This window comes from Saimiri boliviensis, chromosome 3 (assembly GCF_048565385.1).
Source record: "Saimiri boliviensis isolate mSaiBol1 chromosome 3, mSaiBol1.pri, whole genome shotgun sequence".
Classification (NCBI taxonomy): domain Eukaryota; kingdom Metazoa; phylum Chordata; class Mammalia; order Primates; family Cebidae; genus Saimiri; species Saimiri boliviensis.
In genome coordinates, this window is record NC_133451.1 from 102396205 (window position 1) to 102423911 (window position 27707).

At 38.6% G+C, this 27707-nt stretch overlaps 1 protein-coding gene across 2 annotated transcripts in view; it reads right to left on the bottom strand.

The window, feature by feature from the left end:
• ELOVL6 (ELOVL fatty acid elongase 6) overlaps nucleotides 1-27707 on the bottom strand; it is a 147920-nt gene that overhangs the window by 36130 nt on the left and 84083 nt on the right. For both annotated transcript variants that reach the window (XM_010340074.3, XM_074396567.1), the window contains one exon: nucleotides 12236-12367. In XM_010340074.3, coding sequence (XP_010338376.2) covers nucleotides 12236-12367 — 132 coding nt within the window. The remainder of the gene's footprint in view (nucleotides 1-12235; nucleotides 12368-27707) is intronic.

The window sequence follows — 27707 nt, forward strand, 5'->3', positions numbered from 1 at the left end:
TCTTCTCTACAGTCCTTCACTCCCATCCATACCTTGATGATGTGTGGGCTATCAGGGGAAGGAATATTCATCTTTCAGTGTTTTGGTTAATTCTCTGCTCACTAATGGGAATCTCCAGAGAAGAAACTTCTAGTATTTTTCCATGTTATTCACTTTAATCTTTCCTTCTGCTAATTTATAATTTGGGTTATCTCATTTTATTTGTGGATGTCAGCCATTATTTGAAGCATTCCAGATTATGCAATTAGGCAATTTCATTAAAAGTCCATTCCTTAAGTCTAAAGAATATTTTAAGGATTCAAATTTTAGTTTGAAATCTTGTAGTATACACACACACACACACACACACACCAAACCCTGCTAAACAAGAAGGATCTGTGAATTAACACAGGAATTTTATAAGAACTGTAATCCCTAACTCATTCTTAATTCAAAACTATCCTTAATAAATGCCTGCACATGTTATTATACTTACATCTAAGTATATTACATCCTAAACTACCATACAATCTCTTCTAGAATGCTCATGTTATTTTTCAACCAAGTTTCAAAAAAGCTATGGTATTCCAGCTATTTAAATACTATCCCATTTTGCTAAAACGATTTAAAGAATCTTACATGTCAGCTGTTTCAAGTTGTTATAGCACCTGTAATACAAAGATATTACAGAAGTCATATTTATGTCCACACTCAAATGTATTAACTGGATTACAGAGAATTACAATTATAATAAAAGAATCTCTAGTTTAACATTAAATTATTAGGTCAGATACCAAAATATTAACAGTAAATATCTGTGAGTACTGAGATTAAAAAGTCCGTGTGTATGCATTTTTGCAGTTTTCAGTTTTGACGCAGAGAATCCTACCTTTCATAACTAGAAAGGAAAATTACTTAATCAAAAAGTGACTACTGGATAGATTTTCTAATTGTATATAAGCAATTCAAATCATATAAGGTTATCAAGTCAACTGTAGTTCCTGGAAGAATGAGAAGCCATTCTTTGCCTATGCATAGATAAACTTGGAGTTCTGTGTCGTATTTGCATGTATCACATGGATGGGGGTCTGGGAAAGTCTGGAGCAGCAGATGACCTGCTGGCCACTGCCCACCAGCAAGGATGTCCAGCTTAGCTAAGGAGAGGCCAGCCTACCCACACTGGCCAGAGGACCTAGTGCCATATGCAAAGCATGGTGATCTTCCTGGTTTGTCATCAGAAAGCCCCTTTCACAGCAGCTTGGAATTCTCACTCATACTGGGATATTTTTATTTAGAAACACACACACACGTGCGTGCCTGAGCACATGCAAAATATGCAGTTAACTAATCTCACTATTATTTTCTTGGAAATAACTAAAATTCCAGGTAGTTTTTGAATTCAAAGGAAAAGCTGAAAAATTTTCCTATTTCCCCCTTTGAAAATAAATGTGGACAGTTGTTAATAAGTCTCTTAATTTCCCTTACCTTTTTTTTTTTTTTTAAGCACCTACTGGCCAGATGCGGTGGCTCACACCTGTAATCCCAGCACCTTAGGAGGCCAAGGCAGGTGGATGACCTGAGGTCGGGAGTTTGAGACCAGCCTGGCCAAATGGAGAAAACCCGTCTCTACTAAAGATACAAAGAATGAGCTGGGCATGGTGGCGCGTGCCTGTAATCCTAGCTTCTTGGGAGGCTGAGGCAGGAGAATCACTTGAACCCAGAAGGCGGAGGTTGCAGTGAGCCAAGATTGTGCCATTGCACTCCAGTCTGGGTGACAAGAGCAAAACTCCATCTAAAAATAAAAAAAAAAATCAGACAGACAAAAACCTCTGCCCCCATGGAACACAGAGTGCAGTGGACAGGACAGATAATGAACCACAGAAGTAATAGATACAGTGAACTGGAAGATAACAGGTGCTAAGGAGGAAAATAAATCAGGAGAAAGCAATAACGAGCACGGATGGGAATATTGTGATTTTTGTATAGAGAGGCTAGGGAAGGCCTCGCCAAGGCCAAATGTGAACAAAAATCTAAAGGAGGTGAGGAACAAGCCATTAGAATATCTGGGTGGGGCTGGACGAGACAGCTTAGCACTTTGAGGAGCTGAGGCAGGCAGATCACTGAGGTCAGGAGTTTGAGACTAGCCTGGCCAACATGAAAACACTGTCTCTACTAAAAATACAAAAATTAGCTGGGTGTGGTGGCGGTCACCTGTAATTCCAGCTACTCGAGAGGCTCAGGCACGAGATACTGTGCTCATGAGTCACTGTGAACCCAGGAGATAGAGGTTGCAATGAGCCTAGGTCATGTCATTGCACTCCAGCCTGGGTGACAGAGTAAAACTGTCTTAAAAAAAAAAAAAAAAAAAAAAAAAAAAAAAAAAAAAAAAGCATGAAATTGGGAATGCGCAAGGTATGTCTGTTTCGTGGGAAATGATTTGATATATCATGTTGGCTTAGATAGAAAAGTTTGCATAGGGCAGTAGTAAAGGGTGAGTCAAGGCAAGGTTTCACATTTTTACAGCCAGATTGAGGTTTTAATGTATAAGCAAAGGAGTTTCAATTAAGGTTTAAAGAGGGAAACAACATGCTATGTAGAATATCCTTGGGCAGAGGAAACATTTGAAGGACAGCAATTAGTGGTTGCAAAACTGAAGATGTGAAGTGACAAAGATCATAATCAGAGGGTCCAGGGTGGAAACAGAGGTGCAGTCAGCTACCTAAGAGATTCTGACAAGAACTGATAAAACTTGGTGACTGGATAAAGGAGATTTGTATACATATTTTGAATGACTTAAAGATGTTCATTAGGAAAATTATGATAAATTTTGATAAATAAATATCAAAAGGAGATCCAGTTTGGATATTTTAAATCTGAGTGATGATGTGTCAAACATTTGGAAATACCACAGACAGGCAGAACAAGTTTTAGTCGAGAGGTCAATCCTAAAAATAGAAATTTGTTAGCAGTAAGTTGTCAAATAATCTTTGGTGTTCTTCCTTTTTCTTTTTTTATTGAACCAACATAATTTCTCCGTGGGTTATAAATAGAATAAGTGTTTTACTTATCATTCAAACTGAGACATTTTCGGAGAGTGAAGAGGGAGCTATTAATAATTACACTGAAACTACTTGTGTAAAACTAAGACTGTCCAGAGCAGACCAGGATGCATGGAACCCAGTTAAAAGTTCCAAGTCACTTGTAAAAGATGGCAAGTTGCCCATTTCTTATTTTTATTATAGCTCATGGTTTCTCAAAAGGGGTCAAGTAATTCAGTCAGGGTCACTTTATTGTGATTTGAGACGAGAAAGACCGAGATCTAGCAAAGGCTCCAGTTTTAGACGTTTAGAAAACAAAGAGAATATTAATGAAGTAGCGTATGTCATATAACTCCACTATTACGTATTCATGAGGCTGCTGACATGGTTAATGAAGCATGAAGGTTTTATGCCAGGGGGCGGGTGGGGATTGGAGCTAGTCTGGGTTGGCATCAGAATTTCTGATGTCAGGTCCCAGTTGAAGCAGTATTTTACTTGAGCTGTCTCTGATGTCAGGGGGATGGAATAAATTCCTGGTGAGCAGGAAGACTGTGTAAAGGGTAACAAGGTTTGTGTGTATATACACCGTGTGTAGGTAGGGAAAAATTTTTCTTTATCCTGCAGCTGCAATTTGTTAGGTAGTTATGTTATGGCATATATAGGTCACCAAATAACACAATTAAACAGCAGTTTTGTGAACGTGTGTATAGGTTAACAGAACAATAAAATTAGTATTAATAACAAAACTGAACAGGATAATGGAGGGATATCCTGCCATTCTCAGATTGAAAGGGATTCAAATACAACTCAAAATGCTAAACAGATCCACTCCATTTCAGACTGGACATTGTTATCTCCAGGTATAAAAATGTTAACAGGGTATCCTTCATCCAGGAGGCAGTACTAAGTAAATGGAAGGATTATTTTTCCTATGGCAATGGGGTTTTTTAACTTTACTTTTTATTAAGATTTTTGCCTTGAACATTTGTTGGGCTTTTCAATAATAATACAACATGGGTGCTTCACTTTTCTCTTGGTGCAAAGGGAAACAAAATATGTTCTGTGTCATTTTGTGACCGGACCTTGCAAACAATCAGTGTGCTGCAGATGTTATCTAGGTGTTGTGTTATTCCTAGTCTCAGTTATTTTAGGTCTCAATAAACATAAATTACGTTATGTTTATTATCATAATATATAATTGCTCCAGTAATTTAGTTTTAAGAAAAATCTGATTCTACAAAGAAAACTTATATATTCTTCCTTCAGAAAAAAAAAAAGGATTTCCGATACATCCATTAATTTTAGTTTTAAGAAAATAGGAAAAGCTGTAATTTACAAATATGGTATAAGAATCAAGGCATTGGAGTCAACAATTTCTATGGTTCTTTGATGAAATGACGCAAAAATAAGAGGCTAAAGAAGATGCAAAATTTTTGAGTAGATTAAAGATAAAACCAAAACAGGTTTTTATAAAACAAATCATTAAATGCACAATATCTGACTTACATCCTATCTGTCCACAGGTTAGAAACATTAACCAAGATAGATCCTTCAAGACGTGATCACAGGCACAGAAAAGAAAGGTCTCTAAATCATCCATCCAGCAAAACATAACACACTTAACTGAGGGTTACTGTCAGAAAAAAGAGAAAACAAAAGCCATTCTTCATTCTAACTAGAAACCGATCAGTAGTGGGTGGGACAGGTAGAGAATGAGGACCCGTAAAGTACAACATTTATGTTTTGATATAAACTTGCTTTACTTATGTACCAGCAGTATTACCTGAATCTTATAATATGGCTACAATTGTTGCTCCTTCTTTTAACAAACAAATGCCATTAATTGCATTCAACTTTGTTTTTTTTATAACCATACGTTTTATCAAATAGTTATTTTTCCCTGGTTTGACCTTTTGTAATGACATATTGTAACCTGTTACTACATGTAATGAAATATTACAAAAGGAATTGACCTCCTTTGGATTCTCTCTGGTCCGATTTCTCTCCTTCCCTTCGCCCACACAGTTAATTACCATCTTAAGGTTTTCATGCATATTTTAATACTTTTACTACATATATATTCATAAATAAAATGTAGCATCAATTGATGAGTTGTTAAAATTTTCATAAATGGTATTACACTTCCAGGATTATTTCCCAGCTTGCTTTTTTATTACTCAGCATTACACTTTCCAAAGGCATATTTTGCTTGTTACTTTGCCCTTTTGGGGCATTTAAAAATCTAACATTTGTAACCTGTTTTTCATAAAATAGGAGCTTTTGTCCTATGACACTTACAGCTTATGGATCCATTTATTTTATATAAATAATATCACTGCAGTCATTGTCATCATTATTGTTTTTGTGGATTAAGATGGGCTACTTTTGGCAACCATGGGAACAAAACGAATACACTTGTGAGGGGCTTAAGTACAAATTGATTTCATTGTTCTAAAATTTGTCTTTTTCATTGTACCATCATTTTATAGGTCAATCACGTCTTCACTCCTTCTGTATGGGTTATGAACTGTCATTTTTTTTTTTAACTTAAACAGCTTCAGTTAGTTTTATTATACACTGTTGGCTTTATAAATAAGGTAATTTATTATACAGTGTTCCCTTTATAAAAAGGGGAACCTGGAGGAACCAACGATTCTTCAGATATTAAACACTGAATTTGTTTATAAAATCAGTGGGAAATAGATCTTGAATGATTTGATTAAATACAATTTATCGACTGCTTCCACCATTAAACAGACTTTTCTGAAAGTTTCCTGTGCTATATTTAAGCACTTTGTTCCTAAAAATCCCACGAAAGAAAAAAAATAGAATAATTTTCTACTAATCTTGAACATATTTTATATTTAAGCCAGAGATGAAATTTAATAACAAAATGAAAATATAGCCAGGAAATTACAGTGAAGTTCGACAGGGAAAATTGCTGATTAATAGAAGAGAAGTCAGACTACAAAGTGCAGAACATCCACTTTGTGCAAATCAAGCGTAAAACAATTGAGGCCAGAGTAATCGCCAGGAAACAGGAGTAAGCAAGGGTGAAGCAAGTGTGAGATTGTCACCCATAAATTCATAACACCAGGTAATTATAATTTTATAATGTATACTAACTAGACATACTGCTTTGATCTGTGTTGGGTCAAGAACCTCAGAGATGGGTTCTGGGAACGCCTTTTGCTGCTGATGAAAAGAAAACCCTGCCCGACAGGTAACTGGCAGCGGCTGCTTGAATCAGAAGTGCACACACCTGCACCCAATCCAGAAAAATGTAAAACTTTTTCAAATCAACTGTAACTGAAATGTTGCAGCAATACAATTAAATGACTCAGGAGTGTCTGTGAAGAACAGGGGATAGGCGCCTTGAAGTATCTGATGCTCTGTTGCCATATCAAAGTTTGGTAACTTAGCCAAATCTAACTCCTTTGCCACCAGGAGCAATCTCATCTGAAAGTCTTACTGATTCACATAACCAGAATTGTTCCCAGCATTTACCCTAAGAAAATGTTCAAACACCCATGGATAAATGCCTCATAAAATTATCTTATCAAATAAAGAAATGCCTGTCCTTGGGTTAGGTGGGATGCAGGTTGGAAATTGGCCACTGTGCCATCATCCTGGCCATATTTATAAAGACTAGTTGACACCAGAACCTGGAGCTTTGGTTCTGAAAGGGACCCTGGAGGAATCGCGGGGAGAGATTGTCAGGGAAACCCAGAGAAATCTTCCTCAAATGAAATGATCCATTGTAGGCATAAGGAAAACTCAGCTGGCCGTATTTTATCTACTCTATAAAAACTTATGAAAGGCTTCAATAATTACACTGAATACCACCTGAATGAAGACCACGTCTCCATGAAGCCTGCTTCAGTCAACGCCCAGAAATAAAGAGGAAAACTGCAGGCAGTTCTTGCAAACAATATTATAACCCCATCACTTTTTAAAATAGACTGGTTGGAAGAGGTTTCTTTTGTTTTTTTTTTTAAAGTATGCTGCAGATATGATTTAATTCCCACAATGTTGTCTCAGTTCATGAGCAAACAGTGGATGGCATCCGGAAATTAAGCGTAACTGGGTCCTGGCTACTGTTAAGAGCTAACAGGCAAGCTTGAGGACTTGAGGGAAAAGAAATTATTCCTAAGCAGTAAAATACACAAAAATTCCTCTTTTCAGTGATTTTCCAAAAGAAAAATTTACTTCATCTACTGAAATATGTGGTTCTTTCTCTTCCCTTTCTTTTTCAAATTGATGGCATCTTATCTTGCAGTGACAAAGAATGGGGAAATGGAATGGGCGATAGGCCATTGGGCCATCACCTCACTGCAGACCACCTAATAGAAGACTGTCTCCTGGGCAAGGAATTTCTATACTATTGTATTAGACAATATTTGAAAATGCATGAATTATATTGTAAGAGCCATTCAAAACTTTCTACAAAAACATATCTTTATAATAATGAAGTTTTCATTTATAACCAAAATAAAAAATTTCTTAAAACTCATTACAACAAGTTTGTGAAAAGAGTGTTTTTTTTTGTTTTGTTTTGAGACAGAGTCTTGCTTTGTCACCCAGACTAGTGTGCGGTGGCGACATTTTGGCTCACTGCAACCTTTGCCTCCAGGGTTCAAACAATTCTCTTGCCTCAGCCTCCCAGGGTAGCTGGGATTACAGGCATGCGCTACCATGCCCTGCTAATTTTTGTATTTTTAGTAGAGAGGGATTTCACCATGTTGGCCAGACTAGTCTCGAACTCCTGACCTCAGGTGATCTTCCCTCCTTGGCCTCCCAAAGTGCTGAGATTATAGGTGTGAGCCACGATGCCTGGCCAGAAGAGCATATTTCTGATGAATGCTTTCTATCAAATTCATTCATAAATATTTGGATTCCCCCGACCCAGAAAGCAACTACTCACTTGAAATTCTACAGAATTGTGTATGAGATTAGGTATGAACGTGTATGTATATTTTAGGAAATGTGTCAAATGCAGAAAAACACAAATAAATGGCTACTAATACTCAAAATGGAGAGTTGTCCACATTATTATATTTGCTTCATTTATTCTAACACATCACGTAAAAGTAAACATTTTTTACTTCTAAATGGCCAGTCTACTACAACCAACCTTTACAAACACTGAGATTTTGTGCTATTTATTAATTAATTCATTTATTTTTTGAGCCAGGGTCTCACTCTGCTACCTAGGCTCAAGGGGAGTGATGCTGTAATAGCTCAATGCAGCTTCAACCTCCCCAGGCTCAGGTGACCCTCCCACCTCAGCCTCCAGGGTGGCTAGGACTACAGGCGCATGGCACCATGCCTGGCTAATTTTTGTACGTTTCGTAGAGATGGGGTTTTGCCATGTTGCCCAGGCTGCTTTTATTTTCTAGTAAATCGTAGGAGTTTAATAAATAAGATGTCTTTTTTGATACTCTTTCCCCAAAAAATAAAAAATCAAGTTTATTTTCTTCTAGTATCTTTATACTTTAATATTAAAAATATCATTCTGAATTAGCCTTTTTACTTCCACACATTGTTGACCAGCATTCTTTAAGCATAGAGAAATCTCAATATGTTGTTTCAAACGCAGAAGCACTTTCAGTTAATACAGGCACAGAATTCCATTATCAATGTTTTCCACATTTTGGCTTAAAAACATTAAGATCCATTTTTTTTAAAACTTTAGACTGCGGATGTTTGGACTTTTCTATGTAGTTCTGGATTTCTGAATTTTATACAAAACATGGCTCTGAAAAAAGTAAAATAACTAATAGAATTAATTAAATGAAGAAGGACACAAGAATAATTCGTCAATCTAAAAAGAATAAAGTATCGCTATTGACTTCCGCATGTGCATCACAGGATAAAGTAAATGGGAGTTACTGGCCAACACTGGGAACTTGGATTTTTGGCCAGAGAGGAAGGAGAAATAAAAGGTAAGTCACAAGAATGGTAAAGATTGTTTGTGACCAGCTTGGGCAACTAAGTGAAACTCCATCTCTACCAAAAAATAAAAAATAAAAACTAGCCAGCCATGGTGGTACATGCCTATAGTCCCAGCTACATGGGAGGCTAAGGTAGGAGGATCACCTGAGCCTGGGGAGGTTGAGGCTGTAATGAGCTGTGATTTTGCCACTGCATTCCAGCCTGGGTGACAGAGTGAGACAATGTCTCCAAAAGAAAAAAGGTAAAGATGATAGATTGTATATATATATTCTACCTGAATAAGTAAATTTCCATTTCTAGCTTCTTAAAAGTCTTAAATATAAAAACCTACTTAACACTAACAACCACCGTTAGTACCCAAATAGTGGTTTCTAAATATTATCTCCTCTTTACCATAGGAATTAGGGCTCTGATATGGTTTGGTTGGGTCCCCACCAAAATCTCAACTTGCATTGTATCTCCCAGAATTCCCATGTGTTGTGGGAAGGAGCCAGGGGGAGGTAATTAAATCATGGGGGTCCTCTATGCTATTCTCCTGACAGTGGATAAATCTCACGAGATCTGATGGGTTCATCAGGGGTTTACGCTTTTGCTTCTTCCTCATTTTTATCTTGAGGCTGCCATGTAAGAAGTGCCTTATGCCTCCCGCCATGATTCTGAGGCTGCCCCAGCCATGTGGAACTGTAAGTCCAATTAAACCTCTTTTCCTTCCTATTTTTGAGCACGTCTTTATCAGCAGCATTAAAACAAACTAATATAGGCTCTTTGGAGAAATGGCTGATTCCAGTTCTGGACAAGGAATATACAACATGCTTGGCCAGGAATATCTTGTAATTAAAGAAAAAAAGTCAAACCATTGGCCGGGCCTAGTGGCTCACGCCTGTAGTCCAAGCACTTTGGAGGCCAAGGTGGGCGGATCACCTGAGATCGGGAGTTCAAGACCAGCCTGACCAACATGGTGAAACCCCATCTAAACCATCACCATCAAATCTTTTGTTTACATGCTAGCTAATTATTATTTTTTAAACCTGATGAATATAGGCAAAGAATCAAGAATTTATCTTAATCTTTGCTGTAATGACTATATATACTTCAGGATAACCGAATAGTTAATAAAGGTAAGTTTCTTCTTACAGAAATCTTTTCAAATCTTAAACCTGAATGTAAGAAACCTTCTAGATCTAACTACAACTTATAAGAAATAGAGGGTACAGAAAAATGCAATGAAGCAAAATCCAGGGCAGAGGAACCGCTATGGCAGGTGTCCCCAACCTTTTTACACAGGGGGCCAGTTCACTGTCCCTCAGACCGTTGGAGGGCCACCACATACTGTGCTCCTCTCACTGACCACCAATGAAAGAGTTGCCCCTTCCTGAAATGCCTGCTGGATAAATGGCCTCAGGGGGCTGCATGCGGCCCACGGGCCGTAGTTTGGGGATGCCTGCTCTGTGGGGTAAACTATCTGGTTTCTTCAAAGGATGAATCATGAAGAAAGAGAGAGACAGGAAATCTCTATGTCAAAAGTTATTGATTAATGGAAATGCATAGATCTCATTTTGATCCAGTTTCTTAAAAATAAACTGTAAAACAGGAAGCATTTGTGAGACAACTGAAGAAATCTAAAATTTAATGGGAATGAATTATTAATTTAGAGTTTACAATATTATGTTTATTTGTTTTTAAAGAGTACTTAATCGTTAGCCATGGTATGATTTTAATAAGAATTATTTCAGTCTCTATTATTAATAGTTCAAAATAATTTAGGGATGAGAAACAAGGTAAGCAAGATTAAATGAAGTAAGATCAGCCAAGTGTCGACAATTGTTTAACCAAGGATGGGGTGCAGGGGAGTCATTGTACTTTTTTTCTTATAAGTGTTAAAATCTAAAATAACAAAAGATAAAGGTTCAAGTAATATTGAAAAATCAGTAAAATGATGAAAGCCTTCATTAGGATAGAGATTCCCACACAAATATCAAAATACCTAAGGTGAGGCATACTCTGTCAATCTTACATATAAATAAAAATGAAAATGGTTCTTCATATTATAGGGAATTATGACCTGATAGAGATTGAACTGGAAGGATCCAAATCATGAGTACTTCAAACCTAGATCCTTACAAATTGCACTGAAATAAAAAGTATATTCAGTACTGGTGAGCAAGTGGGTGTTTCAGATGCAGGGATTCAACATTATGGGAATGCACAGATCATAAGAGTTTAATGGAAATACTTCTTCCTACTTGGTCATTTTTAATAAACTTTAAGTGACTAACAAAGCTTTAATGATAACATCCATCTCTGCTTAGAAGTAGAACAGTTAATATATAATATGAAAGAGTACAAATGAGTATTTATAAATATGAAAATGAATAGTTTTATGTTTCATAGTATATCTACATTTACTCCCCTCCTGTTCTTGCCCAAGCCTAGTTATAAACTTGCTGGTTTTGACAAGCAAAACAGAAAGAGAACAGGTGCCTTTGTTAGCACTCTAGGTAAATTCTGGCACTTGCTTGGACACCAGCTGTGTGCTAATTAGTCTTGTGATTGCCTAGATCACCAAAGAATACAAGACTGAAAATGCTTCTGAAAGCTTCTGAAGGAACAAGTCTGCACACCGGCTGACAGATGCCCTGGAGAGAACAGGCCTTATTCTGACAGCCTCTGTGTTGAGTTCTTTCACATTTACAAAGCCAGAGCTGGTTACATAAAACACATGCCTGCAAGTCAGTTCAGTGAATGAGGGTGATGGGTGCTTTTGAGGCTGCAGAGCAAAAGCATTCTCTGGTCTAGCAATCCTGACACAGACAGATGTCCGGTGTCTGGTCTGTGCCTAAGTGCTATCTTTTAATTAAGTGTTAGCAACAGCACACCCAGGGTATTTCCACCTTGTTCTTCAGTAGACTTCAACAGGTTACTTTTGGGCCTTCCCATTTAACCTTTCATCTTTATTTAGCCAGTCACGATAATGAATTGATGTATTGCTTCTCATCCTAACAGATGAATCGGATTACTGCATGGCCAATTGGGACAGGACAGGAGATGGCCTGACAACTCCCAAAATATACAAGGTTGGGTACATCATGGCAAATGGTCACAGTGAAGGCTTTCTTTCTGAACATGACTTTATGTCCTCATCATATTCAATAATCAAAAATATCAAATTTAAAATCAAATGCGCAATCATTGCATTCTTTCAACAAGTGATAAAATGGGTACATTTTATTAGGAGAAAAAAAAAAAAAAAAAAAACAACTTACCTGAAGACTGCAAGGGTCAGAGACCAGAGCACTAATGGCTTCCTCAGCTCAAACTTTGCTCGTTTGTTCATTAGGTGCCGACCACCAAATATAAAGGCAGCATACAGAGCAGAAAACAAGAAAGATTTCTTCCTGCAAACAAGCAAACAAAATCTTTAAGATATTTTTAGTCATTAGGAAACATCCAATTTTGTACCAGTTCTCCTCTTTGTAAGCACTGAAACAATATTCTTGAGAATAGGCCTGCTTCACTGAAGAGAGTCTAGTCCATGTGGCAAACTGGTATTCTGTTGAAATCTCCCTTGATAAATCAGGTCACCCAGCAGTTTAACCAACATGTGAAGTATCACGTCAGGATAGGTACATTTCCTTTGTGGGCTCTGTGACTGAAATTTCAACAACATACCATTGAAGTACAAAAAGGAGCCTTTTCACTGAGAGAACTAATTTTATTCTTTAGAGTTTGTTGAGCCAATTTAGATACATACATGAATTTTAAAAAGAAATGTTTTTATTGGAACTACTTAGTGACAAGGTTTCGTCTTGGAACAAGAAAGCCATTTAATATTTTATCTTGGGTGGGTGTGGTGGCTCATGCCTGTTATCCCAACACTTTGGGAGGCCAGGTGAGCAGATCACTTCAGGCCAGGAGTTTGAGATCAGACTGGCCAACATGGTAAAATCCCCTCTCTATTAAAAATACAAAATGTAGCCAGGCCTAGTGGCGAACACCTGTAATCTTAGCTACTCGGGAGGCTGAGGCAGGAGAACCCCTTGAACCTGGAAGGCGGAGGCTGCAGTTCCCCGAGATCACACCACTGCACTCTGGCCTGGGTGACAGAGCAGAGCAAAAAAAAAAGGTAAAAGAATAAAAGAATCGTTACTCCATAGGCAGAACAGTCCTGAGGGCTGCTGACTGGCTATTTTTATGGGTTTTTAAATTACATGCTAAACAAGGGGTGGATTATTCATGAGTGTTTCAGGGAAAGGGGCGGGGATTTTCCCAGGAACAGAACTGAGGGTTCCTTCCCTTTTTAGACTGTATACCACGGCATTTGTAAACTGTCATGGGGTTGGTGGGAGTGTCTTTTAGCATGCTAATGCATTATAATTAGCATATAATAAGCAGTGAGGATGATCAGAGGTCACTTTAATCACCATATTGGTTTGGGTGGGGTTTGGCCAGCTTCTTAACCTGCTTTATCAGCAGGGGCTTTGTGACCTGTATCTCCTATCTCATCTTGTGACTAAGAATTTCTGACTTCCTAGGAATGCAGTCCAGTAGGTCTCAGCCTCATTTTACTTAGCTCCTCTTTAAGATAAAGTCACTCTGGTTCAAATGCCTCTGACTATAGTACTGATAATGCCAAAAAATAAATTCAAAAGCAAAAATCAACAAGCTTCTATAATAGAACTATGATTTGACAGAAAGCAATAGAAGCCTTATAAATAATTGAAACAGTTGAGCATACTTCCTGAGAAAGCAATGTTTCTCTTAAAATGGGCCTTCCCTACTCAATTAGATCAGTAAGGGTTGAGAAATAAGTTACCAAACATAATATCAAAAGTGAAATCTGTTCACCTGATATTATTTGTAAAATGCTTCACATTTTCCCCCTTCATGCTGACATGTAATGCTGACAAGGGACCTTGCTATTTACACAAGCAACATGCCTATGTAAATGAATGCAAGTGAATACCATCGAATAAAGCAATTATTCCATAAATCAACCCAGAGATAAATGTTGAATAAATCACTTCCACTGAGGTTTATAGACTCTTCTGTTGGGCACACAGGACCTGGCACACAGTAGGTGCTTAATAAGTATCTGTTGAATGAACATGGTCTTGTCCTATAAAATTTTCTGATAGAGAAAATTAGGCATCTGTGTACAGTAAACAGGCAGCAAACACTAACTGAAAGTTGTATTTTTCCTTTAATATATTAATAACTAAAAAGTAAATTATTCAGTAAAATATTATGATACATTTTCTTCCCCCAGAAAGATGCTGAAATAAAGTTTTACCAAGTTAATGTAGGTGATAGTAATATGAAAATGTATATGCTTTTTTTCTAATTTATAAAGGTAGTAAGTGACAATAATCACATATTATGATTTATAGAGTGATTCCCATGGGCAGACATAATGCCAAAAAGTTTTACCATTTAATCCTCTTAATCACCTGATGGTGCAGGTATTAAGTATTTATCTTTATTTCATAGATAAACAGACTTAGAGGTAAAGTAGCCTTATATTTTCCTGTTCTTGTGGTAAATGTTCAGAAGAAAAAGGGGTACTTGATTTGTTATCTTAGAAGCTGTAAAAATTCCTTAAGCTGTCCTGTTGAATTACATAATCATTGCATAATGTGTAGAACATTGTTTAACTGTGAAAAGATCTTCATGTTTCCACTTTCACATTTTCTGAGCCTGGGAAACTTTCATCCAAACCGTTTTTCCTTCTTTGAGAACAGAAATTAATTATACATCTACCACTGAAGACGTTTCCTTAAAATTATCATTATTTATCTTACTCATTCAACATAATTGAGATTCTGATTATGGTTGTATTCACTGTATTACTCTCAATTATAAACAAACCAAGTTAAATGAATATCTTCATACAATCCTATCATTCTAGCCATACAGGGAAAAGTAATGCCTCAAGAACCAAGAAAAGAATAAAAAAATCTTCCCTATGTATATTTTATCTAATTTCCTCACTTCTAAAATGAGAATTGGTCCTAATGTACTGCTTACTTCCCTGCAAGGGTCACTCACTTTTCCACATGATTATTAGAGCTCTCTTTACAAAGCATCAATTCAACAGCGAAGGCAATGAAATCGATCAGTACAGAATCATAGAATCTGACAATTGCAAGGAACCTTAGAGGTGGAGCCCAATTTCGTCCTTTGACAGAACAGAGAATAGGGAGACCAGTGACACAAGTCACTCACGGTCACACAGCTGCAACTGTACTCTAGTCAAGACTATCCAGCATTGTCATGGCTGTGATCAAGCAGGTTGGTAAACACAAAATAACTGCATAAGCTGTATTTGGGTCACAGGCAGTTCACGGAAATTGGTTTAAGTGCTATGATCAAAGGAAGTTGTTCATTGCATGCACAAAAATTTTTTACTGTGGTGAAATTCAAATGCTTTGGGTTAGTTTAGAATTAAACCTAAGCATCTGCTCTAAGTGGGAGTTGCCTGAGGAAGCATTAACACCTCTTGGACTGAGTTATCACGTATGGTAGAATGTACTATTAGTTTTCCATGTTGCTTAGAAGACGAGATTTTCTTTAATAACAGGGAAATTTAAGTGAATTAAAATTGCCTTTCCTTTCTGGCATCTCTCTGGTAAAGTTCAATTATATTCAAGATGAATTGTGGTTTGCCACTAGCACACTTAGTTTTTAGTGTGGTTAGATTGCTTTCCTAATGGTTCAATACCAATAACAATCCAATAACACTTCATATACTGGCAATCCTCCATACTAGGGTATAATGGTAATACTACAGTGTTTAATTATCAGATAATTAGTCATTTCTAGATAGCATGGACTTTTCTGGTTTAATAAATTTTAAATGTGCATCATATAGCACAACCCGTAACTATAGGTACTTAATAAGTACTTTTCAGCATGGTGATTCGGGAGTTATGATTACTAGGTGACCAACCAAATAAAGACAACCCAAATGAAATACTGATGTGCTTTAATTCTGTCAAGCTTATATTGATCCTTTCCCCCCTTCTGTATCTGTCATCAAGATGAATGATGGAAATTGTTCCATAATTAATAAAAATGAACAGTGTCTTTATCCTTAGAAATCTGAATTTCTCTATCATACTATCTTTTTCCAAAACATTCTTAGGAGATGCTCTTTTGATTCTTACCAGGGTAGCTGAGCAAGTTCTCACTTATGATTTGTATTAATTGCTCTACTCATTAACACTCCTGAAAGAGCGTGCATAAATTCAAAGACATGTTTTTTCAAACTTGTGGGATTTCACTGAAACCAGTGCTCAGCTTGAGTTTCCTAAGCACTCACATCAAGATTTCTGCATCCCAAGTCAAACTCGTTTATTTGCTAATGAAGAAATGTTTATGTGGGCAGTATTTCAACATGGAATAATTGCTAATGAACACTCTGGGAAGCTGGCCTGAGCTCCCTCCTGGATTTTTCATGCCATATCTACATGGCCTTCATTATGGCTACTGTACACGAGTGAGGTACAAGGAGTTGGGAAAGCAAAGATCAAGCAGCGAGGGAATCAAGAAAAGGGCACCGCCCACTTCAGCAGATACCTATCTACCTAGTGCAGAGAGAGCTTTCATGTTCAAAGGGAAGAGTCTGACGCTGAGACAGAATGCCAACTGGTGCAGCTCCCCCTCTTTTAAGAGTCCTTTATAGTTCAGTTGCTGACTTAAGTCAGGAAACAACTTACGGTTCTGAAAGTGATATTAAGGATACAGATAAAGTAGGGACCCAGAGACTAGAGGAAATAACACAACTTTTTGCCAATATGACATTTAATGTATGTCTATGGTGGTTATAATTTGATAAGAATATTAAAATAAGATTTTCTTAAGAGGGATCCTGAGGTTTCTTGAAGCCTACCCAGGACTGAATTCTGTCACATTCTTAAGGATTCCCCAAGATTTCATATAGGCATTTTTTTTAACGTTAAAAATAATGGAAATTTTTCAGCAGATTTTTTTTTTTTTTTTTTTTTGAGACAAGGTCTCATTCTGTGGCTTGAGCTTACAACTCATGGTTGTGACCATGGCTCACTGTAGCCTCAACCTCCTGAGCTCAAATGATCCCCCTGCTTCAGTCTCCCTGGTAGCTGGTACTACAGGTGCATCTAATTCTTTTAATTTTTTTGGAGAGATGGGGTCCCAACTCCTGGACTGAAGCAATCCTCCTGCCTCAGCCTCCCAAACTGCTAGGATCACAGATGTAAGCCAACACACCTGGCCAGAAGATTTTATTTATAAGTAACTATATGCCTAGAAATACTGACGAACAACAATTTTGTGAATAATCATGAAAATATGCCCATAATTGATACAAATGAAAAGTGGCTATATAATTGTAAGACAAAGCCATAAATAAGGTAAAGGAGTCTTTATTCCTATTCCAATCTGTTATGTATGACCAAGGAAACCAAATAAGGTGTGATATCCAAGCTTCCTTGAGTTGTAAGCACTTCTTTCTCCTTTGCTTCTCCCTCCAGATACTAATTTAGAGATCCCAGTTTCTCCTTATCTATTTTTTTTTTTTTTTGAGATGGAGTTTCGCTCTTGTTACCCAGGCTGGAGTGCAATGGCGCGATCTCTGCTCACCGCAACGTCCACCTCCTAGGTTCAGGCAATTCTCCTGCCTCAGCCTCCTGAGTAGCTGGGATTACAGGCACGCGCCACCATGCCCAGCTAATGTTTTGTATTTTTAGTAGAGACGGGGTTTCACCATGTTGACCAGGAGGCTCTTGATCTCTTGACCTCGTGATCCACCCGCCTCGGCCTCCCAAAGTGCTGGGATTACAGGCTTGAGCCACCGCGCCCGGCCTATTTGTTTTTTAAAAAAGGTACGAGAACTAGTTTTTAGTTTTTCTATCCTTGAAGCAGGCCGTAATCAAAGTAAAGTTACATTTAGTAACCGGATTCAATTACATAGCTATACATCCGTTTCCAGAAAAGTGTACCCTTCTTAGAAGCAGACCTGACATAGAAAATCCTTGTATACATCTGTAAACTTATCTTTTTTCCTCCCAGTCACCTTTTAAAACATCTTGGTGGCCAACTGTGATGGCTCATGCCTATAATCCCAGCACTTTGGGAGGCCAAGGCAGGAGGATCGCCTGAGGTTCGGAGTTCAAGACCAGCCTGGCCAGCATGGTGAAACCCCCGACTCTACTAAAAATAAAAAAATCAGCTGGGCTTGGTGGCAGGCACCTGTAATCCCAGCTACTCAGGAAGCTGAGGGTGAGAGAGGGGAAAGTAATAACTTGTGCCCCCAGAAAAACGGATAGTGGACTGCTGGTTGAAGTTGTGGAGGACACTGAAAGTCTTTGAGCTGGAAAGGAGGACGGAATTTAAAAAGAGATGTTCACAGGGAAACTTGGTATGCTTTATTTCTATCCCAGAGGGTAGATGTGGCAAACGTTGAATTCCTAATCTCTCGATCAATGCACTTAAGTGTGTGTGTGTGAACTGCGGCTCTTCACAGGAATTATCAGATGGGATCACGTTTAGGAATGAATATTCTCCTGTTTGTAGTAAAAGATAGCAAACCAGTAGGCTAATCACAGCATTATTTCAGTAGAGTTGATGTTTGGGGCTCAGAGAGTTGTCAGTTTCAATCCTAAAGCATTACATCTTAGAGAGGTACAAGAATATTTTTTCTTTGTTTTAGTAGATGTGGCTTAATAAAACTGGTCAGAAAGCATCAGTTTTGAAGTTAGAACCAAAGACTGTAGCCTGTCTCTTCTACTCTAGTTAGCAAAATCAAACAAAGAAGTAAAATCCAGGCGGGGCACAATGGCTCATGCCTGTAATCCCAACACTTTGAGAAGCTGAGGCAGATGGATCACTTGAGGTCAGAAGTTCAACAACAGCCTGGACAACATGGTGAAACCCCCTCTCTACTAAAAATACAAAAATTTAGCCAGGCGTAGTGGTGCATGCCTGTAATCCCAGCTACTCAGGAGCCTAAAGCAGGAGAAACTCTTGAGCCTGGGAGGCAGAGGGTCTAGTGAGCCAAGATCACACCACTGCATTCCATCCAGCCTGGGTGACAGAGTAAGATTGCATCTCAAATTCAAAAACAAACAAAAGAATTAAAATCCATTCAATTTTTTGTCTCCTTAGAAAGAGTAAAACTTGCCATCATCCTCAAATCAAAATCTGGTAGAAAACATATCAGTGACAGGGCATGGTGGCTCATGCCTGTAAACCCCAGTGCTTTGGGAGGCCAAGGTAGGCATCTTACTCATCCTAGGAGTTCGAGACCAGGAAACATATTGAGATCCCCATCTCTACAAAAAAATTAAAAATTAGCCTGGTGTGGTAGTATGTGCCTGTAGTCTCAGCTACTTGGGAGACGGGGGTGGGAGGACTGTTTGAGCTTGGGAGGCTGTGGCTACAGTGAGCATGATTGCCCCACTGCACTCCAGCCTGGGTGACAGAGTGAGACCCCGTCTCAAAAAACAAACAAACAAACAAAACGGTCAGTGGTCTTATTTAGACAAATCCCCCATCTCCATCTAAAAACAAACTAAAAACAATCTCTATGATGACAAAATAATTTCTAGTTTATGTTTTGTTTGAGAGTATTGATTGTCCAAAGTGAGAATTTCCAAGTAACGATCTAGTCATAGTAAAACGTAAAACTCTTTTTTTTTTTTTTTTGAGACGGAGTTTCGCTCTTGTTACCCAGGCTGGAGTACAATGGCACAATCTCAGCTCACCGCAACCTCAGCCTCCTGGGTTCAAGCAATTTTCTTGCCTCAGCCTCCTGAGTAGCTGGGATTACAGGCACGTGCCACCATGCCCAGCTAATTTTTTGTATCTTTAGTAGAGACGGGGTTTCACCAGGTTGACCAGGATGGTCTCGATCTCTTGACCTCGTGATCTACCCGCCTCAGCCTCCCAAAGCGCTGGGATTACAGGCTTGAGCCACCGCGCCCGACCTAAAACGTAAAACTCTAATGGCTATTTAACACAGTAATTTCTGAATAAGAGAGGCAGCATGTAGAAACAGAATTCAGAAGGTGGTTTTAGCAGCAATTCAATTTCATTGCACTGATTTTCTTGAAGTAATACTCTGCATTCTAAGAAAGAGAAAGGTATCATATGAATTTCCAATGTAGCAATGCTCACTTGTTAAATTATTTCAAAATACAATAATAATGAGCCAGGCATGATGGCATGCGCCTGTAGTCCCAGCTTCACAGGAGGCTGAGGTGGGAGGAGCCCTTAAGTTTTGGAGATTGAATCCAGCCTGAGCAACATAATGAGACCCCATCTCTTAAAAACAAACAAAAAAAGCATTAACAATAATGGTAATATAAAAAGTGTATTATAATTCTGAAATGCCTCCTATTAAATAAGAGTAGTTGAGTGACTCTCCTGTCACCGAGCTGAACTTTACCTCTTATAGCCTTAAAAGTCTATTTTGTAATATAAATGAAGAATTAGTCATTTATTTTCCTAAATATAAAATTGTCTTGGGCCTGAAGTTATACAAGTACAATTATGGCTATATCAGTCAAAGCTGTAGGCTTTTTTATTTTCTTCCTTTCTGTCTTTTTTTAAATCTTCTTATTCATTCCAGTGGCCTAATGACCATAGAAATATAGAATCTCAAGACTGGAAATATACCTTCGAGATCTAGTCTAAACTTTTCAACTTAGGAATCCTTGCTAAAAAATTCCTGGCTGATGGTCATCTAATTTCTACTAAATGTAGAAATAATGACTGGAACCTGGAGGTCATTCGTTCCTGATCATATGATACAGCTGGACTTCTTTTAAAAAAATGACCCAAATGCTCAAGCCATCCATCCTTCCCCTATGGATGATCAATGCCCTTTCAAACAAACAGGCTACACTTAGAGTTGAATATAAAAACCTGTTTCCTGATTATCTTTATTCTAAAGACACCTGGAATGTCTTATAGCTAATAGACCTATCTGAGAGCTGGTGGTTAAAACCAGAAGTGAAAAACACTGTCAAAGGAGATGATTATTCACAATGCAATGAAAACTGGATTTCAGGTTTATAAGATTAAGTTCAATTCAAACTGAGAATTTTCCTAGATTTAGGAAATTTCTTGGATCAAAACCAAGGAAATTAACAGCTTGCACAATTTTTGTATCTTTAGTAGAGACGGAGTTTCACCAGGTTGACCAGGATGGTCTCGATCTCTTGACCTCATGATCCACCCGCCTCGGCCTCCCAAAGTGCTGGGATTACAGGCTTGAGCCACCGCGCCCGGCCTAAAACAAAATTCCTTGGATCAAAACCAAGGAAATTAACAGCTTGCACAATTATATAAACAAGCATAAACATATCCATGTTTTTGATCACTTTCTGTGTACTCAAGGACTGACATTTATGTAGAAGGAGAATCCACTTCTGTTGCAAGTTAACATCACCTTAATATTTATATAGGGTTTTCATCTCCACAAATCACCTCATAGACAACCGGAAATTTAAAAAGCTAGAAAATAAGGGGAAAACATGGCATGCACGTTAACTATTGGATGAGTAAATGTGCCCTTGTCACTAATGATTCTCTCAATATACATTTTGAAAAGAAACTAGGAAAGCAATGAGAAAATATACCCCAAACACTATTTCTGGACTGGAGAAAATATCTCAGCAGTGACGATGATCTCATGGTTAGCTCGTAAATTGATTTTGTCAGCAAAATCAAATGTACATAAGTAATTAAGCTTAAGAAAAAAATCTGGCAATAATTAGAAGAAATACATTTTTAGTAATGAGTGAAAATGACTTAAACATTGTTTTTACTTATGAGATTATCACCCAATTACCCGAGAAAGAACTCTGAATTTCATTTTGCCCTTAAAAATAATAATATAGGTTCGAGCATGACGGCTCATGCCTATAATCCCAGCACTTTGGGAGGCCAAGGTGAGAAGCTGGCTTGAGGCCAGGAATCCAAGGCCTGGGTAATACAGCAAGAACCTGTCTCTAAAAAAACTTCCAATACAGGTATTGATCAACTTACAACCTATGCAACTTACGACCATTCGACTTTACGAACACAATCGCTAGCCACGACTGCTCTGCGTCTGGCAGTGCAAACATCACCCAGCTGGGCGTACGACAGTGCGGACCAGCTTCCGGCAGCACTACCATCTCCGCGTGCACCATTTCAACTGTACATATAGCCTACTCAACTTACGACTGAATTGTGTTACGACGTGGTCGTAAGTCGAGCGCTCGCTGTAATAATAATAACATGGCAACATTTTGACTGGGGCCTTCATATGGCTCCCTCAAAATTGAACGCTCATTCAGTGACATAAGAGGATAAAATCTGCAGACACTAGCTTTGAGAACTCCGATAATGAGGACAGCTATAACAAATTCTCAAAACTTAATGGCTTCTAACAACGCAAATTTATTATCTAACAGTTCTGGAGGTTAGAAATCTGAAATGAGTCTTATGGGGCTAAAGTCAGAGTCACCAGGGCTGCCTTTCTCCTGGAGGCTCTATGGCAGAATCCATTTCCATGCCTTTTCCAACCTCTAGAGGCCACTTGCCATTCCTTGGCTCATGACTGCCTCCATCTCCATCTTCAAAATGCATTACGTCAAGCTGTTTCCATGATCACATCACCTTATCTTAGTCTGACCCCTCTAACTACCTGTTAAGAATCCTGTAAATAGGCCAGGCATGGTGGCTCACACCTGTAATCACACCACTTGGGGAGGCTGAGGCGGGCGGATCACCTGAGGTTGGGAGTTTGAGACCAGCCTGAACAACATGGAGAAACCCCATCTCTACTAAAAATACAAAATTAGCTGGGCATGGTGGTGCATGCCTGTAATCCCAGCTACTCGGGAGGCTGAAGCAGGAGAATCGCTTGAACCTGGGAGGCGGAGGTTGTGGTGAGCCGAGGTGGTGCCATTGCACTCCAGCCTGGGCAACAAGAGTGAAACTCCAACTCAAAAAAAAAAAAAAAAAAAACCTCTCTGAATATATTGGGCCCACCAGATAATCCAGGGCCACAGTCTAGAAGCTTCTGCAACTTAAAAAACCCATGTGATTAGATGTCCCTTGCCCAAAGATACTCTGGAATAATCTCACCATCTCAAATTCCTCAACCTAATTACATGTGCAACATGTTGTTTGCTATAACATGTTCACAGGTACCAGGGATTAAGATGTGCATATTTTTGAGGGACCATTATTCAGTTTACCACATAGATTAATTAAATTGTAAGATCTAAAGCCCTTCTTCTACTAAAACACATAGGAGACCCCTACAGATGCAAGTGTTTCAACCGATTTGCTATCTCCAAAGCCAGGCTCTTCTCCTCTACTCAAGACAGCATTTTAGAATCCAAAGGGCGAGACTCATATTAGGGAGATTGTCTTTAAGCAACTTGTTAACATGTGACTCACAAATATCAGCACCTGAACTTTTATTAGTAGCACATGATTTACTGTATCCCCTACAATGAACTAGATACGCATGTTCAGAATTTCTAGTATAATATAAAACTTACTAAAATTACTGATATGTATTCAATTTATTCTGACTGCCCACAGTTCTAAATTGCCATCTCTTAACACTCCTTTGCAGCAACAAAGGTTATTTGGTTTGTAACCATTCTCTTAATCCCAGTCTGAAAATACGTACTACAGGCTACTTCTTCCTGTTTGTAGCAATGCAGTTGTTTTACCCTTACTCTCTTCTTGGGGTTATGTCTATAAAGATACGTTTCTATCCTGAACTGGTCAGATGGCCTGCTAGCAGCGCAGCATTTGACACAGATGGCAACTCCTTCTTTTCTGCAATGCTTCCTTCACTTCCTTCCGTTCTCACTATCTTCTCTTGCTGCTTCTTCAGCTTCACCATCTGTTCTTTTTCATTCTCCTTTGCTGCTTTCCCTTCATCTCCCCAATCCTTAAACTCTGAGGATCCCCAGAATTCAATCTGTGGGCCTCTTCTCTTTTGGCCTCCACCATGGGTTCTCACATGGGGTGATGATTTTGCTCTTCTGAGGATATTGAAATATATGAAGACATTTTTGGGTCTTTACAACTGGAAGGAGGTTGGCTACTGGCATGTGGTGTGTAGAGGCTCTGGATGCCACAAGACGGCCCTCTACAACCCCAAATTATCCAGCCACCCAGAATGCCAATAGTGCTAAGTTTGAGGATCCTGAACAAGAGAAGTATGGAGACAGAAATTAAGAAAAGAGAAATTGGAAAACTTAAGAGGGTATATATTGAAATTCAAAACTGCTTCAAAAATATGTTCACTGGTTGGGGTGATACCCCGCTTATGCCTCAGATATACTCAGGCTGAATTGCTTCAGATTGATTCCAAGCACAGAGTAAATAAAGCAACTTCTTGTTTTAAGTGAGCAGTTCAATTTATAACTGAAAACAAAATAATAACCAGTGAGTCAGTATATTAGAATTAGTTTCTAGAATTAGGTTCACTTCTGACTACGATGGACTGTGGTCCAGCTGCATCCTGAAGACTAAAAGATTCAATTCTTACAAATTATTCATCTGTTTCAGTGCCTCTCTTACATGAAGGTCATCTAGAACTGCATTTAAAAATATATCTCCAGAGAGGAATAATCTTTTTTTTTTTTTTTTTTTTTTAAGAGAAATTCTCACTCTATCACTCAGGCTGGAGTGCAGTGGCGCAATCTCTGCTCACTGCAACCTCTGCCTCCTCAGTTCAAGTGATCCTCCTGCCTCAGCCTCCCTGTAGCAGGGACTACAGGCACGAATCACCATGTGCAGCTAGCTTGGTATTTTTGGTGGACACAGGGTTTCACCATGCTGGCCATGCTGGTCTCAAACTCCTAACCTCAAGTGATCCACCTGCCTCGGCCTCCCAAAGTGCTGGGATTACAGGTGTGAGTCACCATGTCTGGCCAATAATCTTAAATGAATAGAATCAGACTTCATGGTAACTGCCAAGACACCGTCCCCCTAACTCCACAGAGAGTTCAAACTCTTCTTGAAGTAAAATTGTAGTTATTCCAGTCATCTCTTTATTAACCAGTTTTCTAAGATAATTCCATGATAACCAATATTAACTTCACCCAGGATGGGACAGTGTTACCACCATTCCACTCTGTTTCTACATTTTCAACTTTTTTAGATTCCACATAAAAAAGAAATCACACAATAACATTTCTTTTTGTGTCTGGCTTACTTCACTTAGGATAATGTCTTCCAGATTTATCCATGTAGTCACAAATGACAGAATCTCTTTTTTAATACGAAATAAAATTCCATTATATCACAATTTCTTTATCCATTCATCTGTTTCCAGAAACCTAAGTTGATTCCATATTTTGGTTGCTGTGAATAATGCTATAATGAACATGGGGATACTCTCATAGTCAAAGTTTGAGAATGTGATATCAGCGAAGTGTTCTATGACATACACTTTTAAAAACTGAGAGTAGTCCATTTTTAAAAGTGTATGTCATAGAGTAGTAGCAGAAGCTATGGCTCATGTCTGTAATCCCAACACTTTGGAAGGATGAGGTGGGCAAATTGCTTGAGTCCAGGAGTTTGAGACAGCCTGGACAACATGGCCAAACTCCATCTCTACAATAAAAATTAGCCATGCATGATGGTGGGCACCTGTAGTCCCACGAGGCAGAAGTGGGTGAATTGCTTGAGCCTGGGAGGTGGCGGAGGCTGCAGTAAGCTGTAATCGTGCCACTGCACTAGCCGTGCATGATGGTGGGCACCTGTAGCTACTCAAGAGGCAGAAGTGGGTGAATTGCTTGAGCCTGGGAGGTGGCGGAGGTTGCAGTAAGCTGTAATCGTGCAACTGCACTCCAGCCCAGACCACAGAGTAAATCTCAAATTAATTAATTAATTTTTATAAAAATTGAGAGTAGCAATAGCTCTATTTTCAGAAGTATTGGAAATGTAATAAAATAGGTGGTACTGGTCAAGTGTGGTGGATCATGACTGAAATCTCAGCGCTTTGGAAGGAGGCTGAGGCAGGTGAACACTTGAGGTCAGGAGTTCAAGATCAGCCTGGCCAACATGGCAAAACCTTGTCTCTACTAAAAATACAGAAATTAGGCCTGGTGGTGCACGCCTGTAATCCCAGCTACTTGAGAGGCTGAGGCAGGAGAATCACTTGAACTCAGGAGGCAGAGGTGGTAGTGAGCTGAGATCACACCACTGCACTCCAGCCTGGGTGACAGAGTGAGACTCCATCTCACAAAAAAGAAAATAGGTGGTATCACGTGATAAAGTATATCAATTGAGATGGACAAAATCAATTGCGCTGTTTTCTAAATCTTCTAACAAAATATTAATCATTTTTTAATTTTTATTTCATCAGGCTAAAAATATTAATCATCTTTATTAGCTACTCGCAGGCCTTTGCTCCCCTAATTAACATGTTGGGGGCTGGGCACGGTGGCCCACGCCTGTAATCCTAGCACTTTGGGAGGCCAACGTGGGTGGATCACCTGAGGTCAGGAGTTCAAGACCAGCCCGGCCATCATGGTGAAATCCCATCTTAAAAACAAACAAACAAACAAACAAACAAAAAAACCTGTTGGGAGGCACGAATTCTCCTCTGAAGATTGTGCACAAAGCTAAACCCGTTCAACAGAAAGAAGCATTTCTGCTCGTGCCTGTCATCAGTTTCTACAATGGGAAGAAGAGTAAAACTGGTCAGATAGTGTCCAGAGCTGGTTTAGGAGTCGTTTATCTCTATAAATAGAAGACTTTTATCTGTATATCTTTTTACATCATTTCCCACAAAGGCCTTCATGTTCTCTTTTCTTTTCGCCCCTTCACAGGTTCAAAACCAAGAAAAAGAAAGAAAACCTTTTGGGAAAAATCTTAATTAAAAAAAATCCTCAAGATCCCTCAGAAAACAAGAAAATTAAGTTCATAGCTCCCATTTCTTCATAAAGTGAAAAAGAACTTTACTTTATTCTTAAAACTTTCTCTTTACTGCCAGTTTGTGAGACAGAAGAATAATTTCTCCTTTACTTGCATGACAGGTGACTTGCTGAATGTGACTATGGTATGGCTGGGATTTATCAAGCATGGAGTCCTGGAAAAGAGATTCTGCAAATCGCAATGCCTACAGCATTCTTTTCTTCAGAGTTTCAAAAGGAAGGAAAAATGCTTAGGGAGAAGAAAGTGTGTATGTGACTCAACATTCCTTTGAAAGTCAGAAGGTTAGTGTGTCTTCCTGTATTCCCGAAGCATGCCCTTTAAGAATGTGCATTATGGGGAAATGTGTTCTTCAGATTGTTCATGCTGGCATGCAGACACCGTGTGGATAGGTAGCAATCGTTCTGGATGTAAACCTGAGCCTTTGCTTTTCTCGTCCTTGTTCTACTTTGCTTGTTTGTCAGGATTGATTTACTAAGCACCAAGGTTTGATAGTAACAATATTTAGTTATGTTTACACAGAAAGGTTTTCCACCAAAAGAAAACAAATGTAAAAAAAAAAAAAAAACAAAGTAAGATTTAACAAAAGTATTTACTCAAGATACTTCTTGAGTCTACAGCATTTTTGATCAGTGTGAGAAATTCTAGATGTCTAAGTGTGAATAACAACAGTTAAAAAGTATTACTGAATATCCATGGGGTGCAGCTCTTCACATAGCTCTTCCATGGGAACTTAATGCTCCACTGTAGACAAACAGTTGAGTCCTGACTTAGAAAGTACTACTGTGCATTGTTCCAGGCCAT